The 19062-nt window shown below is 42.3% G+C and overlaps 1 protein-coding gene across 3 annotated transcripts in view; it reads right to left on the bottom strand.

Moving 5' to 3' along the window:
* Window positions 1-7485: 7485 nt before the first annotated feature.
* The window catches only part of Shld2 (shieldin complex subunit 2), a 107596-nt gene continuing 96019 nt past the window's right edge, over window positions 7486-19062 (bottom strand). Inside the window, exons 8-11 of one of the 3 annotated variants that reach the window (XR_006634158.1) lie at window positions 17108-17223; window positions 12994-13045; window positions 10470-10687; window positions 8023-8068 (exon numbers count right to left, since the gene is read on the bottom strand). Coding sequence is in view for 2 of the 3 variants with exons in the window: in XM_045137724.1 (XP_044993659.1) it covers window positions 7518-7544; window positions 10470-10687; window positions 17108-17223 (361 nt within the window). In the remaining variant the exon portion in view is untranslated. Of the gene's footprint in view, window positions 7545-8022; window positions 8069-10433; window positions 10688-12993; window positions 13046-17107; window positions 17224-19062 lie in introns of those variants that run through there. The other 2 variants (XM_045137724.1, XM_045137725.1) reach the window with 2 other exon arrangements.

Raw genomic sequence — 19062 nt, 5'->3', positions numbered from 1 at the left:
GAGTGGGTTGCCTTACTTTCTGCGAAAAAGAAACTGTTGCTGTGATTAAGTTACTGAACCTGATATGAAGGACTCAGTCTGATTTCCTGTTTGTCTCCCCATAATCTTGAGGGTCCTGATAAGATTGGAGGATAAAAAGTTGATGTAGCTGAGGTAGGAAGACTGCCATGAGTTCAAGGCCACAGTGACTACAGAGTGAGTCCCATAAGTCAGCCTGGGGTGGTGGGAGTTCCTACCTCAAACCAATACAAACACAAATACAGACACACACACACACACACACACACACACACACACAGAGTGAGTTACAAAGATTGCCATGAGTTACATTTTAAAACAAGATGTAAACAGAATCCATGGTCACACAGGTTAGAAAATGTGCTGTTGTCTGTTTTTTCCTTTTGTTTGTTTTTTAAAATGTATATGTAGGGCTGGAGAGATGGCTTAGCGGTTAAGCGCTTGCCTGTGAAGCCTAAGGACCCTGGTTCGAGGCTCGGTTCTCCAGGTCCCACGTTAGCCAGATGTACAAGGGGGCGCATGCGTCTGGAGTTCGTTTGCAGAGGCTGGAAGCCCTGGCGCGCCCATTCTCTCTCTCTCCCTCTATCTGTCTTTCTCTCTGTGTCTGTCGCTCTCAAATAAATAAATAATTTAAAAATATATATATTTTAAAAAAATGTATATGTATGTTTTATTGACAATTTCTATACTTACAGACAATAAGCCATATTTCTCCTCCCTCCTCCACTTTAGCGTTCATAATTCTGCTCTCCATAATATCCCCTCCCAGTCTCTCTTTTAATTCGATGTCACCAACTTTTTCTCCTACTATGAGGGTCTTGTGCGGGTATTGCTAGGCACTGTGTGAGGTCTTGGATATCGAGGCCAAATTCTGTCCAGACAGTTGTATGTAAGGAATGATACCCTTCCTTTTGCGCTTCCATTCTCTCTGCCACCTCTTCCACAATGGACCCTGAGCCTTGGAGGGTGTGAGATGTTTCAGTCCTCCGTTCCTTCTTCTCAGCACTCTGTTGCCTTTTGCATCCTATCAGTGGTCACTGCCATCTGCAAAGAGAAGCTTCTCTAACCTTACCTGAGAGTAGCATTAATATATGAATATGAACACTAAATATAGTGTTTTCAGGGCAATTTGATGAGAATAATATTTGAATTTATCCAAATAGGAGCAGGATTTATTTATACATATAAGGCTCATACCTCCCCTGCCATAGGCTTTTGATTAGGTTTTCAGTACCAGGCATGTATTCCCTCCCATAGAGTGGGCCTCCAGTCCAATTAGAGAGCAGGTGGTTTCCCTCAGAGCAGACAGCCACTATTCCACTCATTTGGTCATTTGGCCAGTGTGGCTAAACTTGCGGCTTCCAGTGTCCACCGTTGTCATTGCTGATGATGTCTGTATCCCATAGAGCTCAATACACTGCAGAGTTTTCCAGCTTTCAGGTGGCTGATCTACAGGGAAAAGGTTTTCTGCTCAGGACCAGCTTGATGTCTCAGTGACTCTGCTGGTCAGCCTTGTGAAGTCTTGAGCAATAGGGTCTTACCATCTCTTTCTCATGGGAAACCAAGAGCTTTGGCAGTAGCTTGTAATGTTTTGCAGGCAACAGGTACCTCCCTGGCCAACAACTCACTGGAAGGTATCCCATCCCAGGCATTGAAAATTGTCTAGTCATAATATATGGCTTTGAATGTGCTATTATCCAAAAAAGTAGGTTTTCATATGTCTTATTCAGAATATCTTGAATTTTGATTGACCCTCCCCCCTGCCCTTCTTTTACACAACCTCCTCCCCTGGCCTTGCTTTGGCCTTTCCCTTCCCTGTAATCTTTTCTTCTACTTACATATATACAATACCATCCTCTTAAGACCTTCCCTCTCCTCCCTCCCTTATAAGCCTTTTTCCAGCTTAGTGCTGTCTGCTATAAATATTTGGTTCCAGCTCACACAAGTGTAAACATTTGTAGCTAGCATCCACATATGAGAGAGAATATGTGACATTTGGCTTTCTGGGCCTGGGTTACATCACTTAGTATAATCCTTTCCACATCCATTCATTTCCCTGAAAATTTCATTTTTCTTTACTGCTGAATAGAACTCCACTGTGTAAATGTACCACCTTTATTATCCATTCATCTGTAGAGGGACATCTAGGCTGGTTCCATTTCCTGGCTTTTGTGTATAGAGCAGAAATAAACATGGTTATGCAAGTATCTCTAAGGTAATGCGAAGAGTCATTAGCATATATGACTAGCAACGGTATAGTTGGATCATATGTTAAATGTACTTTTAGCGATCTCAAGGACCTCCCCACTGATTTCTACAATGGCTGTACCAGATTACATTCCCACCAACAGTGTAGAAGGGTTCCCCCTTTTCCACATCCCTGCCAATGTTTACTGTCATTTGTTTTCTTTTTTAAAAAAATTATTTATTAATTGATTTATATGAGAGAGAGAGAGACACAGATGAGAGAAAGAAATCGAGAGACAGAATGGGCACACCTGGGCTCCAGCCACTGCCAACAAACTCCAGATGCATGGGCCCCCTTGTGCATCTGGCTTAAGTGGATCCTGGAGAATAGAACCGGGATCCTTTCGTTTAACCGCTAAGCCTTTCTCCAGCCCTGTCATTTGTTTTCTTGATGGTAGCCATTCTGACAGGAGACAGATGGAATCTCAAAGTAGTTTTAATTTGCATTTCCCTGATGTCTAAGGATGTAGAACACTTTTTTAGATGCATATAAGCCATCTGTATTTCTTCCTTTGAGAACCGTCAATTTAGTTCCATAACCCATTTCTTAACTGGCTTGTTTGATTTCACATTATTCTGTTTTTTGTTTTGTTTTTGTTTTTGTTTTTGTTTTTTAGTTCTTTGTATATTCTGGATATTAATCCTCTGTCAGATGTATAGCTAGCAAAGATTTTCTCCCATTCTGTAGGTTGTCTCTTTGCTCTATTCACAGTGCCCTTTGCAGTACAAATGCTTTGTAATTTCAAGAGATCCCAGTGGTTGATTGGTTTGTTTTATTTCCTGAGCAAGTGGGGTTATATTCAGAAAGTCATTACCTGTGCCAATGTGTTGAAAGGTTTCCCCTGCCTTTTCTTCTAGCAATTTCAGAGTTACAGGTCTGATATTAAGGTCCCTGATCCACTTGGATTGATTCTTGTGAAAGGAGAAAGACAAGGATCTATTTTCACCCTTCTACATATTGATATCCAGTTTTCCCAGAACCACTTGCTGAAGATGCTGTCTTTTATCCAATGAGTATTTTTTGCATTTTTGTCAAAAATCTGATGGCTGTAGCTGCTTGGATTAACATCTGGGTCATCAATTCTGTTCTACTGATCTTCACATATGCCTTTGTGCCAGTGCTGTGCTGTTTTTGTTACTATGGCTTTGTAAAATGTTTAAAATCAGGTATGGTGATACCACCAGCTTTATTTTTGTTGCTCAAAATTGTTTTGGCTACTCAAGATTTTTGTGCTTCCAAATGAATTTTAGGATTTTTTTTTCTATTTCTGTGAATAATGCCACTGAAATTTTAATCTGGATTACATTAAATGTGTAGATTGCTTTTGGTAAGATTGAAATTTATACAATATTGATTCTCCCAATCCAAGAACATTCATTGGATGTCCTTCCATTTCCTTATGCCGTCTGCAATTTTTGGCTTGAGTGTTTTAACATTCTCATTGTAGAGATCCATCACCTCCTCGGTTAATTTAATTCCAAGGTCCTGTTTTTTGGTTTGTTTTTTTTTTTTTTTTGAGGTAATTTTAAATGGGATAGAATCCCCTATTTCATCCTCTACATGTCTGTTTTTAGTCATAGGATAGGTGCTGATTTCTGTGTGTTTATTTTGTACCATGCTACATTGCTGAAAGTGTTTATCAGTGCTGACACTTTGCTGATAGAGCCTTTAGGGTCGTCTATGTATAGAATCATATCATCTGCCAATAATGACAATTTGATCTCTTCCTTTCCAATTTGTATCCCTTTTATGAGTGTCTCTTGCCTTATTGCTATAGCTAAGACTTGCAGTACTTTGTTAAATAAAAGTGGGGACACTGGGCACCCTTGTTTTATTCCTGATTTTAGTGGAGAAGCTTCAAGTTTTTCTCCATTTAGTATTATGTTGGCTGTGGGTTTGTCATAAATAGATTTTCTTATGTTGAGATATGTTCCTTCTATTCCCAGTATCTGTAATATTTTTATCATGAAAGGACATTGGATTTTGTCAAATGCCTTTTCTGCATCTATTGAGGTGATCATGTGATTTTTGTCTTCAGACCATTTATATGATGTATTACATTTATCAATTTGCATATGTTGAACCATCCCTGTATCCCTGGGATAAAGCTAACTTGGTCAGGGTGAATAATGTTTTTGAGATATTCTTATATTCTGTTTGCACACCCATTATCTATCTATCTATTATCTATCATCTCTCTCTCTCTCTCTCTCTCTCTCTCTCTCTCTCTTTCACACACACACAGAGTAGAGAATATGAGAGAGATGGAAGTTTGAGAAAAGGTATAGATGGTCTTCCTGAAGCTATTGCTGCTGGCAAGCTTGGGTAGGAGGGATTGAGTTTTGCATACCTAACTCCTGGCTTCCACATTTGTGAATGCCAGTTGCATCCTGATTCTTAGATGGTGGCTGATGATAGTGTTTCAACAAGTCAGCCACACACATGGCAGCCTCCCACAGAGTGGAATGGCTCACATATGCCTTTCTGACATCTCTGGAGAATTCCATGTTGGAATCACTTTCTGCTTCAATACCCAGAGTGGCTCACTTCCCAAGTTAACGTGAACTGCTGAATCCACTTTAATGGATATTGAGATGTTTTCTCAAAAATTGTTGAGCTGGGGCTGGAGAGATAGCTTAGTGGCTAAGTGCTTGCCTGTGAAGCCTAAGGAACCTGGTTCGAGGCTCTATTCCCCAGGACCCACGTTAGCCAGATGCACAAGGGGGCGTACACATCTGGAGTTCGTTTGCAGTGGCTGGAGGCCCTGGCACACCCATTCTCTCTATATATCTGCCTCTCTCTCTCTCTCTCTCTCTCTCTCTCTCTCTCTCTCTCTCTCTCTCTCTCTCTTTCTCTCCTCTCAAATAAATAGAAATGAACAAAAAAGTTTAAAAAAATTGTTGAGCTGGTGTTGGTTTTGAAAAACATCACAATTCCATAACAGTGCAGGACTATTTCCATACTTGTATATCATTGTACTTTGATTAATATTCACCTCCATTACCCTCTCTTGTCCCCTGTCCTTCCCAAATAGTCCTCTTCTGCTGTCAAATCATATATAAGCATATACATGACTCATGTTCCATATATGAAAAAACACATAATGCTTGCTTTTCCCCCATTGCCTCCTCCCTTAATCCTTCCCTCTCTCCACCCTAGACCTCCATTTTCATGCTTTTTGTTTTCTTTTTAAATCTAGATTCTATATATGAAAGAAAATGTGACATTGTTTTCCTGAGTCCAGTAGAATTTTCTTCTGATGACCTCCAGTTACATCCATTTTCCTGTAAATGACATAATTTGGTTTCTTCTAGGTTGCTGAATAAAACTCCATTGTGTACAGACACCATGTTATCTTAATCCATTCATCCACTGATGAATATGGAGACTGATTCTCTATCTGGGAGATTGTGAGCAGTGCCTATCTAGACATGGATGCTCAGGTAGCTCCCTGGTAGCTGGTTGAGATACCTGCAGGTACAGGCCCAGGAGTAGTGGAGCTGGATCACGTGGTACTTCTGCTTTTACTGTTTTGAGGAACCACCATGCTGATTTCCATAGAGGCTGCACTAACTTACACAAAGGTTCCTCTTTTCCCAACATCCTCACCAGCATCTATTAGCTGGTGTTATTTTTAATACTGTATTTATTTATTCAAGAAAGAAATAAAGAGACAGAGAGAGAGAGAGAATGAGAATGGCATGCCAGGGCCTCCAGCCACTGCACACAAACTCCAGAGGCATGCGCCACCTTATGCATCTCGCTTACGCAGGTATTAGGGAATTGAACCTGGGGTCATTAGGCTCCACAGGCCAGTGCCTTAACTGTTAAACCATCTCTCCAGACGCTGGCTGGTGTTTTTATTCCTTGGATGATAGCCATTTTGATTGGTATGAGATAGAATCTCAATGTAGTTTTTTAAAAAATGTGTTAGTAAGAGAGAGAAAAGGAAAAGTGAGTGAGTGTGTATGAATGTATGTGAGAGAGAGGTGGAGTGGCAGACAGACAGACAGACAGACATTATGGACATACCAGGACCCTTGCAGCTGCAAATGAACTCCAAATGCATGCACCACTTTGCGCACTCAGCATTACCTGGTACTAGGGAATCAAACTCAGCCTTTCAGGGTTTGCAAACATGTGCCTTTAACCACTGAACCACCTTCCCAGACCCCAGAACATAAGTTTTCAAAATATCCCCCAGTGATCTTCTGGATTTCAGTGGTACCTGCTGTGATGCCCCCTGCCATCTCTAATTTAATTGATTTGAGTGTTCTCTCACTTACTTTTAGTTTGATTGATCTTTGTACCTTTTAAAGAACCAATTTTTGATGCCTTGAGCTTTTGTACTGTTCTTTTACTCTTCAGTCCATTAATTTCTGCCTTGATCTTTATTATTTCTTCCATATCCTGATCTTTTACTTTAACATTTTTATTGCCAACTTTTATACATATAGCCAATATATCATGATCACAATCCCCTCCCACCACTCTCCCTGTTTCACCTCCCCAATCTCCCATCCATTGAACCCCTTCTTTCCAACTCATCTCTCTTCTACTTTGATGTTATTGTGGGCTTTTTTCCCCTCCTATTATGCAGGTCTTGTGTAGGTAGTGTTAGTCCCTATGAGGTCCTGAATACCACAGCCACATTATGTATGGAAGACAGCATTGTAAGCACGACCCCTTCCTTTGGCTCTTGCATTCTCTCTGCCACCATTCCTACAATGGTCTCTGAGCTTTGAAGGGTGTGATAGAGATGTCTCACTTAGTACAGAATACTCCACTGTCCCTTCTCAGCACTTTGGTGAAGTTTTAGTTACCCCAGTGGTCACTGCTATCTGAAAGAGAAGCTTCTCCAACCAAAAATGAGAGTAGCATTAATATATAGGAATAAACATAAGTGTATAGAGGGCATTTTGGTGAGCAAAATATATCTATTTAGCCATACAACAGTACACATTCCCCCCTCCACTAGAGCATATGACCCAGCCACAGGCTCTTCATTAGATTTTCAGCACCAAGCAGAAATTTCCTCCTGAGGAGTGGGCCTCAAATCCAATCCAAGAGCATTCGGTTTTTCCATAACAGACATGCCACCATTGCAGCAGTTGGTACATTTGGCCTGCCTACCTAGCTGTAAAGTTTTCAGGGTCCACTGTGAAGACTGTTGATGACTTTTCTCTCCCAATGGGCTGCATAGCTTTTTCCAGCAACCTGACAGGTAGTCAGCAGGGAGGAAGCTTCCAGCTCAGCTCCAGCTTGATTTCTCAGTGACCTGCAGCCCAAGCATGTAGAAAAGTCAGCAACAGGGTCTTACCACCTAGTTCACGTTCCATATCATGACTTTAGGTTTAGATCATTTTTTTTTTTGACTTTTCTAAGAACTTGAGGTGCATCATTATTTATTTGAGATTTCTTTGACTTTTTTAAAATGCAAACACTCATAGCTATTAACTTGCCACTTAAAATTGCCTTTCTGTGTCCCAAAGATTAAGGTAATTGTATTTTCTCGCTTTTCTCCTCATTTTCTCATTCTTTCACTTATTCTTTCTCTCCTTCTTGGAGGGTAAACCCATGAGCTTAATTAGAGCTACTTAAAGTGTCATGGGTGAGGGGTTACGCTACAGGAGCATGGGCAACTAAGAAGTGGCTGCACCACTGAAGAAAATGTCTCTCTCTCCCAACAACCTTTAGCTACCTAGAGATCCTCAGTGAGGGTTGAGGCCTCATTACCTCTTACCTCTGTGATGTGTTGATAGGCCACATCTTGTGTAAATCTTGTGCAGGTAGTCTCCGCTGCTGAAAATTTAAGGATGCAAGGGCCATGTCATGCCCAGAAGAGAGCACTCCACAACATTACTCCCCTTCTCTGGCTCTTACATTCTTTTGACCCCACTGGTGCAGTTAGCTTCACATTGCTGACAGAAAGCACCTGACCAAGAGCATCTTGTGGGAGGAAAAGGACTCATTTTGGCTTACAGTCTTGAGGGGAAACTCCATATTGGCAAGGGAAAACATGACATGAGCAGAGGCTGGACATCACCTCCTGACAGACAACAGCAACAGGAGACTGTGCCAAACACTGGAAAGGGGAAGGTGACTACAACACCTATAGGCATGCCCCCAACAATACAACCCCCTCAGCAAGGCTCCACTTACCAAATTGCCACCAGCTGGAAACCCAGCATTCAGAACACACCCTATTCTGTGATATTCCAATTTAGGGGTAAGTATTCAACAGTTACTAAATTCTCAGCACTTCAACCAGTTATGACTCTGTGCAGTATATGCTATCCATTGAAAAAAAAAAAAACAAACCTTCTAGGACCAAAGCTGATAGCATGATAGCAGCCCTAATTTAGGGACATAAGCATAAATATTTAGAAGACAATTTACTTGGCATATCATGGGCCTTTAACAAGATAGCAGGTCATAAGATCTACAACCTCCCCAACACAAGGATTTCAACCAGGTTTACAGTAGCAGGCATGAGTAGCCTCCTGTGCAGTGAGCAAGTTGTGTTTTTATTTTAATTCTAGGAATTTATTAATTTCCTTCCTGATTTCTCCAGTGATTCACTACTAGTAATTCAAGAGTGTAGTGTTCAGTCTCAATGTATTCACATAGTTACTTTATATATCGTAGTGATTCTAGTTTATTACATTATGATCTGCTGAGATACAAGAAATTATTTTGACTTATTCTTGTATTTGGTGAGACTTATAGCTGGGCATGATATTGCACATCTATGATCTAAGTACTCAGGAGGATTGCTTCAAGTTCAAGGCCAATCTGGACTACACTATGAGTTCAAGTTTAGTTGGTATATATAGTAATAGCCTGTCTCAAAAACAGAAAACAAAGATGAAAAAGACTTTCTTTTGCCTAAAATGTGATCTATTTTTAAGAAATGTCCATTGGCTACTAAGGACAAAAAATATCTGTATAATGCAGCCTTTGGAATAAACATCCCGTAGATGTCTCTAATTTCATATGATCTGTGGTGCAATTAAACACTGAAGTTTTGGTTTTGATTTTTTGCCTCAGTGGCAGTGGGTCTTTGAAGCCATTCCCTATTAGTGTATCTGGACCAGCCTGTCTCTTAATGTCCAGTAGTGTTTGTTTTATGTAATTGGAATCAGCAATGTTCAGCACATACACACTTACAATCACTGTATCTTCTTGATGGGTTGTCCCCTTCTTACCATGAAATAACTTCACCTCCCCTAATTTTGACTTCAAGTATGAGCTATTAGTCTAGCTACTGCTGTTGGCTTTTTACTTCCACTTGCTTGGTATATAGACCTCTGTTCTTCACTTCTAGCCTCTGTGGGTCTGCCACTGAAATGTGCTTCTTATAGACAATAAACACTTGGATCTTTCCTTTTACTCCAATCTGCTTGTCTCCTTTTCAAAAAATATTTTAGGGCCCGAGAGATGGCTTAGCAGTTAAGGTGCTTGCCTGTGAAGCCTAAAGACTCAAGTTCGACTCTCAGGTCCCACATACACCAGATGCACAGGGTGATGTAAGTGACAAGGTCACACATGTGCACCAGGTGGCGCACATGTCTGCAGTTTGATTATAGTGGCTGGAGGCCGTGGTGTGCTAATTCTCTCCCTCCCTCCCTCCCTCCCTCCCTCCCTCTCTCCCTCCCTCCCTCCCTTCCTCCCTCCCTCCCTCCCTCTCTCTCTCTTTTCCTTCCACTCTAGCTCTGTTGCATAAAGGCCAGTCTGATGGGCTTGCCTCCAAAAAAAATTGAATTTATTTATTTGAGAGAGAATTATCATGTATAGTTATAATTAAGAAAACTTACTCAAGTGGAAATAAGGAATGTCAACTAGAGCTTAGGAGCATATCATAAAAGTGACTTCTGGGGAAATGTCTTACTCGCGAATCCCTACCGCTTAGTGCCTTGAACACAGCAGGGGCTAAATGCAGTGACAAATAAGGGACCCTTAATTCTTAGGGAACTGTGATATACTGCCTTTATTGTCAGGTCATTTCTCCAAAGAGACCAACAAGTAAGATAAACTAATAAAAACACAGAATTTTCTTAGAAAAAAAGTTTTAATTTATATGTTTAGCACAATTATATTGGGCTAATAAAACACATTTATGTTAAAAACTCTAAGAAAACCCCAGTCATTCATTTATTGCAAAAGAGAGATCATTTCAGCACTTCTTCCTTGAAATACCTACAGTGTCTTCCGCTGGCCCCAGAGAAGGATCTGGACCCGGTGCCTTACACAGGTCAAGGCAGAAATCCAGCAGGTAGAAATCCTGATGCAGTGGGTAGCTGTTTTCATCCAACTCAAAAAGGCTCTGAATCTTCAACACACAAGGTTCCGCACTGGCCACCAACAAGGACTGGAGCAGGTCTGCCGCAACCATGCCATAGGTGATCTCTGAGGAAGGTACTGAGGAAGGACACAGCATGCACAGCACTCAACACCCCTTCTCGCTTCACAGAAATACCCTTGGAGGGTTCCTTGTTTCTCTCAGCTCCTCAAATATCATACCTTTCTTAGATTGTTTTGTCCTCTACCTCTTTCTAGTTTGGGATTATTATTACTAATCTAGATAGATGGTGTACAATTCTTGCTGAGCATAGACAATGCACACTCAGATTGGGAGCAGCTCTAGAGGGCTCTGCCATCAGCTACTGGCGAACAGTGCCTGAAACTCGCTATGTAGACAGGCCTGACCCAGAGTGCTGGGATCACAGCATGCTCTTTCTATGCTCAGCTGATACTTAGCTTTGTTGGACTACTCCTCTATTGTCCTAGAGCACCAATGGCATATTTTCAGAGGTCTGAAAATGTTATACAAACTAAACATTTTGTATTTTCACTTTGATAACTAGAAAACCATTCATGATAATCTGGGTTGTCTAGTGACTATAACCAGTGACATTTTCATTTATGGTAACAATCCAAGAAATGCCACAATAAGCTTAATTAACTGGCTTGGGAATGAGAAAAGTATAAAAGTATACTTGATATAAACATGATGTTTCTCTAAGAAAGACTAACTTACATTGTATTTTTTAAAAAAATGAAGCTGGGCATGGTGGCACACACCTTTAATCCTAGCACTTAGGAGGCTGAAGTAGGAGGATTGCCATGAGTTCAAAGCCACCCTGAGATTACACAGTGAATTCCAGGTCAGCCTGGGCTAGAGCAAAATCCTACCTTGAAAAATAAAAAGCAAAAACAAACAAAAAAAAAAAAATGAAGAGACAAGATCAAAAATATTTAAAAACAAAACAAAACACTGTAGTGGTTGGAATTAAGTGGCCCTTATAAACTCATGTGTTCTGAATGCTTGGTTCCCAGCTGGTGGCACCTTGGGAATGGAAAGTTGGAGCTTTGCTGGAGAAGGTGTGTTGTTGGGTACAGGCTTATGGGTGTTACAATACAGCTAGCTCCCCCTTGCCAGTGCTCGGCTCACGCTCACGCCATTTTCTGCCTCCTGCTGTGGTCGAAGTCATGTCCACCCCCTGCTTATTCCATCCTTTCCCTGCCATCATGGAGCTTCCCCTCAAGCCTACAAGCCAAAACAAACCCTTTCTTCCCACAAACTGTTTTTGTTCAGTTGTTTTGTGCCAACAACAAGAAAGTAACTGCAACAAACATTTAGAAAGAAATGAAAACAGTCAAAAGAATGAACATGGCCAGGCACGGTGGCATGTGCCTTTAATCCCAGCACTCGGGACAGAGGTGGAAGGACTGCCCTGACTTCAAGGCCACCCTGAGACTATGTAGTGAATTCCATAGGGCGAGACCCTACAAAAACAAACAAACAAACAAAAAAGAATGAACATGAAATAATAAAGTGAATAAACAAACACAGAGCCTTCAAATTATGATATAGAAAGCTGGAAATTATGTGGCTCTCATTCTCATAAGCTAAACTACAAAATTGTAATTTTCTTTAACCCATCAGAGAAAAGGTTGATACAGCAATCAAGACGTGTAGAGAAAGACAGAAACTTCTGAGGAAGGGTAGATCAGGAGAACAAGATGTCTACTTTGGGAGGGCTTAGTTCTTGAAGAAGCCAGGTCCACCTAACAGGAAGAAGGGTGTGTTCACATTGCTAAAAAAATTTTATTAGGGCATCCATTGCTTTCTACTTCCTTCTGATGTGGAAACATTACATCAGTTTCTTCTTCCTACCATGCTTTCTCCACCATGATAGACTCTATCTTCTGAACTGTAAGCTGAAATAAACCTCCTTCCATTTTAAAAATAAATAAATAAAAGAACTGGGCGTGGTGATGCATGCCTTTAATGCCAACATTTGGGAGGCAGAGATAGGAAGATCACCATGAGTTTGAAACCAGTCTGCGACTACAGATTGAGATCCAGGTCAGCCTGGGCTACAGTGAGGCCCTACCTCAAAAAAAAAAGAAACTAAAAATAAAAGTTATTTACTCGTTTGCATGTGTGAAAGGTGCATTATAGAAGGCACATAAGAATCTCTTGCTGCTGCAAACAAATACCCATTAAGCCACTTCTTGCATCTGGCGTTACAGGGGTAGCTGGAGGACTGAACCAGGGAAGTCAGGCTTTGCAAACAAGCACCTTTAACCACTGAGCCATCTCCCTACCCTGAGTGTTGAAATTTTTTAATCAATTGTTAAAAGCTAAACTTGGACCAGTACCACAGACAGGAGGGGAATTCACTTCACAGGCCATTCCCCTTCCTGGCTGCTCTTCTCACCTCTGCCAGGTGCTCCCAAGCCTGCGGGTGGAACACAACAACCAAGGAGAGCCTGCAACAGAGAGGAAGGCCTGAAGGAAGGAAGGTAAGACAGAGGACCCCTAGATGCCCTCTAGAGAACACAAGCTCGTGTATGGCCATACCATGCCCAACCTTGGAAGCTAATCAAGGTCGGACCTGGTTAGTACTTAGATGGGAGAACACAAGCACTAACTGCCTGTGGACTCCAGGAGACCCTGTCACCCCACAGAGGAACTCAGTGCATATGGCAGAATGGTAAAAGAAAAAATTCCTTCTAACCATAGGGGAGGAAAAGAAACTCCACCCCAAGATCCTTAGTGATCTTCTCCATGGGTCTGGGGGCCGAAATCAAAGATACAAGGTTGGGCTGGAGAGATGGCGTAGCGGTTAAGCGCTTGCCTATGAAGCCTAAGGACCCTGGTTCAAGGCTCGATTCCCCAGGACCCACGTTAGCCAGATGTACAAGGGGGCACACACACCTGGAGTTTGTTTGCAGTGGCTGGAAGCCCTGGTGTGCCCATTCTCTCTCTCTCTCTTTCTGCCTCTTTCTCTGTCTGTCACTCTCAAATAAATAAATAAAAATCTTTAAAAAAAAAAAAGAAGAAGAAGAAGGTTGGCTATCAGGGCAAGGCCACAAAGGAAGTACTACCATCAAGTCTATGTGAGAAGACAGGTTGGACCAGAAGTAGAGAGAAACAATCCCTCTCCCTAACCAGCCAGTATGCAGCAAGTTATAACTTGTAGATGCCTGGATACTTGGGGACCTATGAAAACATGGAGGGGGGCTAGAAAGATGGCTTAGCTGTTAAGGCACTTGCCTGTGAAGCCTAAGGACTCAGGTTGAAATACCCAGAACCCACGTAAACCAGATGAACAAGGTGGTGCTTGTGTCTGGAGTCTGCAGTGGCTAGGAGCTCTGGAGCACCCATCCTCTCCCTTTCTCACTCTCTCTCAATAAACAAATAATTAATTACAAATAAATTTAAGGGCTGGAGAGATGGCTTAGCAGTTAAGATGCTTGCTTGCAAAGCCTGAGAACCCTTGGTCAGCTCTCCCAGTTCCACATATAGCCAGATGCAAGTGACGCAAGTGGGCAAGGTCACACATGCGCACAAGAAAGTGCAGGTGTCTGGAGTTCGCTCACAGGGGCTGAGAGGACCTGGCACGCCCATTCTCTATCTCTCTGGCTCTTTCTCCCTTTCTGTCTCTCTCTCTCTCAAAAATAAAAACTATTTTAAAAAATAATTGATGCACTGTGGTGGTTTGATTCAGGTGTCCCCCATAAACTTAGTTGTTCTGAATGCTAGGGTCCCAGCTGACGGAGATTTGGGAATTAATACCTCCTGGAGGCAGTGTATTGTTGGGGGCGGGCTTATGATATTATAGCCAGTGTCCCCCTTCCAGTGATTGGCACGCTCTCCTGTTGCTATTGTCCACCTTATGTTGGCCAGCAGGTGATGTCCACCCTCACTCGTGCCATCGTTTTCCCTGCCATCATTCCCAAAAGCTGCTCTTGGTCACGTAATTTCTGTCAGCAAAGCGAACCTGACCTCAAAACACACCTGCTTTAAAAACTTAATTAATTTAAAAAAACATGGGGCCTGACGTGGTGGCGCATACCTTTAATCCCAGCACTGGGGAGGCAGAGGTAGGAGGATCGCCATGAGTTCGAGGCCACCCTGAGACTACATAGTGAATTCCAGGTCAGTCTGGGTTAGAGTGAGACCCTACCTCAAAAACAAAACTAAAAAAAAAAAAAAAAAAAGAAGGGAGTCACAATACTGTCATATCCCACATGAGGTCCATGAGGGAATGCATATACCACACAGTTTCATAAGACTAAAAGAACTGAAAAGTTCCTATCTCCCAGTGATGCAGCCATCATATCAATGCATTAATCATGTTTGTGGTGATATGGATGCAAACAAACCTACTATACTGTCGGTTAACCATTGTATGTGTAGCTTTGTACAGCACGTAGTACTTGATAGTGACAATAAATGACTATGTTACTGGTTTATATAGATGTTATTATACAACACTTTTATTATATGTATGTATGAGTGCACATATCACGGTACATGTGAAGGACAGAGGGCAACCTTGGAGCGTTGTCCTTTCCTTCCACCTTCTTTTTTTTAATTTTGTTTTTGTTTTTGTTTTTCGAGGTAGGGTCTCACTCTAGCCCAGGCTGACCTGGAATTCACTATGTAGTCTCAGGGTGGCCTCAAACTCACAGGGATTCTCTGACCTCTGCCTCCCAAGTGCTGGGACTAAAGGTGTGCTCCATCACTCCCAGCTCCACCTTCTTTATGAGACAGGGTCTCCCGTGTTCTTGGTTTTGGTGCTATGTATGCACCAGTCTAGCTGACCTACAAGCTGCTAGAGCCTCCTGAATCCACCTCCTATTTCCATGGGTGCACTAGGATCACAGATGCCTGTGCCACTTTATATTAGGCTCTACAGAGGATTGGGGAATTGAAATCAGGCCAGCAGGCTTATACAAGCACCTTTTAACTACTGACCTATCGCCTCAGCTCCACTCCTACATATTTTTTTTTCAAGAGTTGACTGTAAAACTGTGCTACACGAGCAGAAGCCTCATCCATCTTACATTTACTATGTCTATTGATAGCATCCACAGGTCATGTCAAGTGACCTGTGCTCTATGATGTTCACACAACACATTCCTCAGAATGCAATCCTACTGTCAGGTGATGCATGAGTACAGCTAGAACAGAGGGTTTGTAAATAGCCCAACACACACACACAAATAAAACAGTAAGTGTTTAAAGTTACAGAAACGCAAGTCACCCTGATTTGAGCATTACACGTGGTAACCTTTACCTCCTCTGGCCTTCCTATGGATAGGAGTTCTCTGTACTTTCTCCTCTTTCCTTCTCTTAATCTGATCATTACACATTGAAACATATATCAAAATACCATACTGGATCCCATATGTACACTTACTCTAGGTGAACTTTTAAATATTTTATTTAGTTAGTTAGTTGAAAGACAGGGAGAAAGAGGTAGAAAGTGAATATGGGCAATGCCAAGGCTTCCTGCCACCGCAAACTCCAGACACGTGCTCCACTGAACATCTGGTTTTATGTAAGTCAAATCCAAGCCCTTAGGCTTTGCAAGCATGCGCCTTTAATCACAGAGCCATTTCTCCAGCCCTATGTGAACTTCTGAGAAAGAACATGGAGTGGGGCTGAAGAGGTTGTTCAGTCATTAAGGTGCTTGCCTGCAAAGCCTAACAACCTGTGTTTGATTCCCCAGTGCCCACATAATGTCAGATACACAAAGTGGCGCATGCATCTGGAGTTAGTTTGCAGCAGCTGGAGGCTCTGGTGCATCAGCGGCACTGGTGCAAGTTTGGCTTTTAGCAGTTCATTACAAAATTTCAACACTCGGGGTGGGGGAGATGGCTCAGTGGTTAAAGTTGCTTGTTTGCAAATCCTGCCTGCCCTGGTTCAGTCCTTAGCCATCCAAGTAAAGCCAGCTGCAAATTTTTGGTTCATTTAAAAAAAAAAGAACATGGGGAGAGGACAGATACTCTGAGGCACAGGCACAGAGAGAAGAGCTAAAGCAGCCACAAGGAAAACTGCCCCCACAGCAAAAAGTGAGAGTGGAATTCAACTCTGCCTGGCAAGACTGGGTCTTTTCCCTGAGCCTACCTCAGAAAAGGCCCAGGGGAAGAGGCAGGCCCACTCTCAGCCTGTGCTGTGCTACATGCATGTTCCACATTCAAGCAAAAATTGCTAGACATCTAAAAAGTAAGAAAAGCAGTCCAAAAGCAAGCAAAAGAACTAGATTAGCTGCTTAAAGCACCTGAAGATAACAAGGACAGGCAAAAGTCTGACCGTGTGACAGCTGGGATATGTTCACTTGTTCTCAGCCACTGGCCGCCCTGGCATCATGGCTGAAGATGACCAGTGCAGAGCTGCTTACACAGCCTGATGTTTTGCTCAGGCCGAACTACTTTTACAGTGAAAGAGAAACTTACAGTACGGTATTCTTTCTGTGCAGACTATTCAGGAATGAAGGGTTTCACAAAGAACAACCTCTTGGCGTTGTGTTTATATATTACCTATCACTTTGTTGAGGCAGTCTGGAGGAATGTTGAGAAGAATCTGCTCCATCAACTTTGATCCTACATGGACAGAGATAGTCTGTCTTCCATCAACAACAGTCATTAAAGCTGGCCTACAACAAATAAATTAGAAGTAGAAACTCAGACTCGTTTGAAGAGAATTTAGTGAAATAGGGACAAAAACAATGACTGCAGGTTTCCTCCCTTTACCCACATGTCAACCCTAGGTCCTTTTCACACTTTAGACTCTTTTCCCTGGCCCTTTTCTTTCCCGCCATTCTCTTGCTACTGTTTTCCATCTGCTGTGGAAGAGGTGATGTCCAGTCTCTGCTCATGTCATGCTGTCTCCTGTCATCATGAAGCTTCCCCTTGAGACTGTAAGCCAAATAAAAACCTTTCCTCTCAGGCTAGAGGGATGGCTTAGCAGTTAAGGAGCTTGCCTGAAAAAAGTCAAAGGATCCAGGCTTGATTCTCCAGGACCCACGTTAGCCAGATTAACAAGGGGGTGCACACGTCTGGAGTTTGTTTGCAGTGGCTAGAGGCCCTGGTGCACCCATTCTCTCTATCTCTCCCTCTTTGTCAAATAAATAACTAAATAAAAATAAAACATTTAAAAAGTGAAAAGCAAAACAAACAACAAACAAACAAACAAAAAAAAAAAAACCCTTTCCTCCCATCAGCTGGTTTTGGTGTGTGTGAGGGAGGGTGGCAGAGCAATGATAAGGTAACCACAACAGTTGATTTGGTGTTTTTTTATTTTGTTGTTGCTGGGGATCCAACCCAGAGTCTCATTCTTGCTATTCAAGTGCTCTACCAGCAATCTTTCTTTGGAGCAGGGGAGTGGGCAGTCTCACTCTAGCTAAGGCTTTCCTTGAACTCCTGGCAATCCTACTTCAGCCTCCCAAGTGCTGGGATTAAGGGCATGACCACCATGCCTGGTTGCTATTACTGACCTTCATAGCCACTCCCACCCCCCCCCCAAAAAAAATCAGGTTTATTTTTACAATAGCAGACTACAATGGTTTATTTTTACAATGGTAGAAGAACCTTTTCCAGAAATCATTTTGGTGACGTCTGCAGGAAAACGGACACAAATGAAATCCATGTTAAATGAAACAAGCCAGACTCAAAAAGACATGTTTTCACTGTGCATGGTATGTACCTTTAACACCAGGACTCAGGAGGCAGAGGCAGGAAGATCACTATGAGTTTGAGGCTGAGACTACAAAGCTGTCATGGGAAATTTTTCCCCTAGGGAAAACACATGTCTTCACCCTACAAAAGGCAAAGATATCTAACCAAAGTATGTCTATACCAATACCAATTCAGTGAACCAATGAGTTTATTGGGGGTCATTTACAGAGCATGGAGAGGGGTTACTTATAGGAATATCATACTCCAAAAGCAGCCACTTTGATAGGGCTTCCTGTGTTAAAATTACTCCTTGGCTGCTCCTGCCTCAACTTCAGCATAAGGGCTGATATACAGAGCATCAGGACCCCAAAGCAGTCACCCCATGGAGAAGTCTCATCCCATCCTGAATGACGACTTCCCTGCAGTCCCTTCTAGAAGCTCCTGTTCCTATCCAGGAGGATGAGACCACACAGCAGCACTTCATTGGAGCTCATTATATCAGGATTACCCTCACAGATGCTCCTCCCTCAGTCTTGGGGTGAGGGCTTACTTCCAGAGCATGAGACACCAAAGAAATCACTTAGATAGATGGGGTTCCTTGATGTTTTGCTCCCTCTATATTCTATCTCCCCCTTGAGGTCACAAGATCTTGTGTTTTATTGTACACAGCATCCACTGGGGTGTGCCTAAATCTCAGGTGGGGGTCTGATGACCCTCCCCACACCTCTCTAAGTAGTCCCAGCTGATTTTGATAAAGCTGGCAATAGTTGCTTCCACCTTTCAATGTGGAGGAAATTTGCCATACAACAATAGTGAAT

Source organism: Jaculus jaculus, chromosome 18, assembly GCF_020740685.1.
Source record: "Jaculus jaculus isolate mJacJac1 chromosome 18, mJacJac1.mat.Y.cur, whole genome shotgun sequence".
In the NCBI taxonomy this organism is placed as follows: domain Eukaryota; kingdom Metazoa; phylum Chordata; class Mammalia; order Rodentia; family Dipodidae; genus Jaculus; species Jaculus jaculus.
Note: the sequence above shows the minus strand (reverse complement) of the source record. Positions and strands in the feature narration are given on the sequence as shown.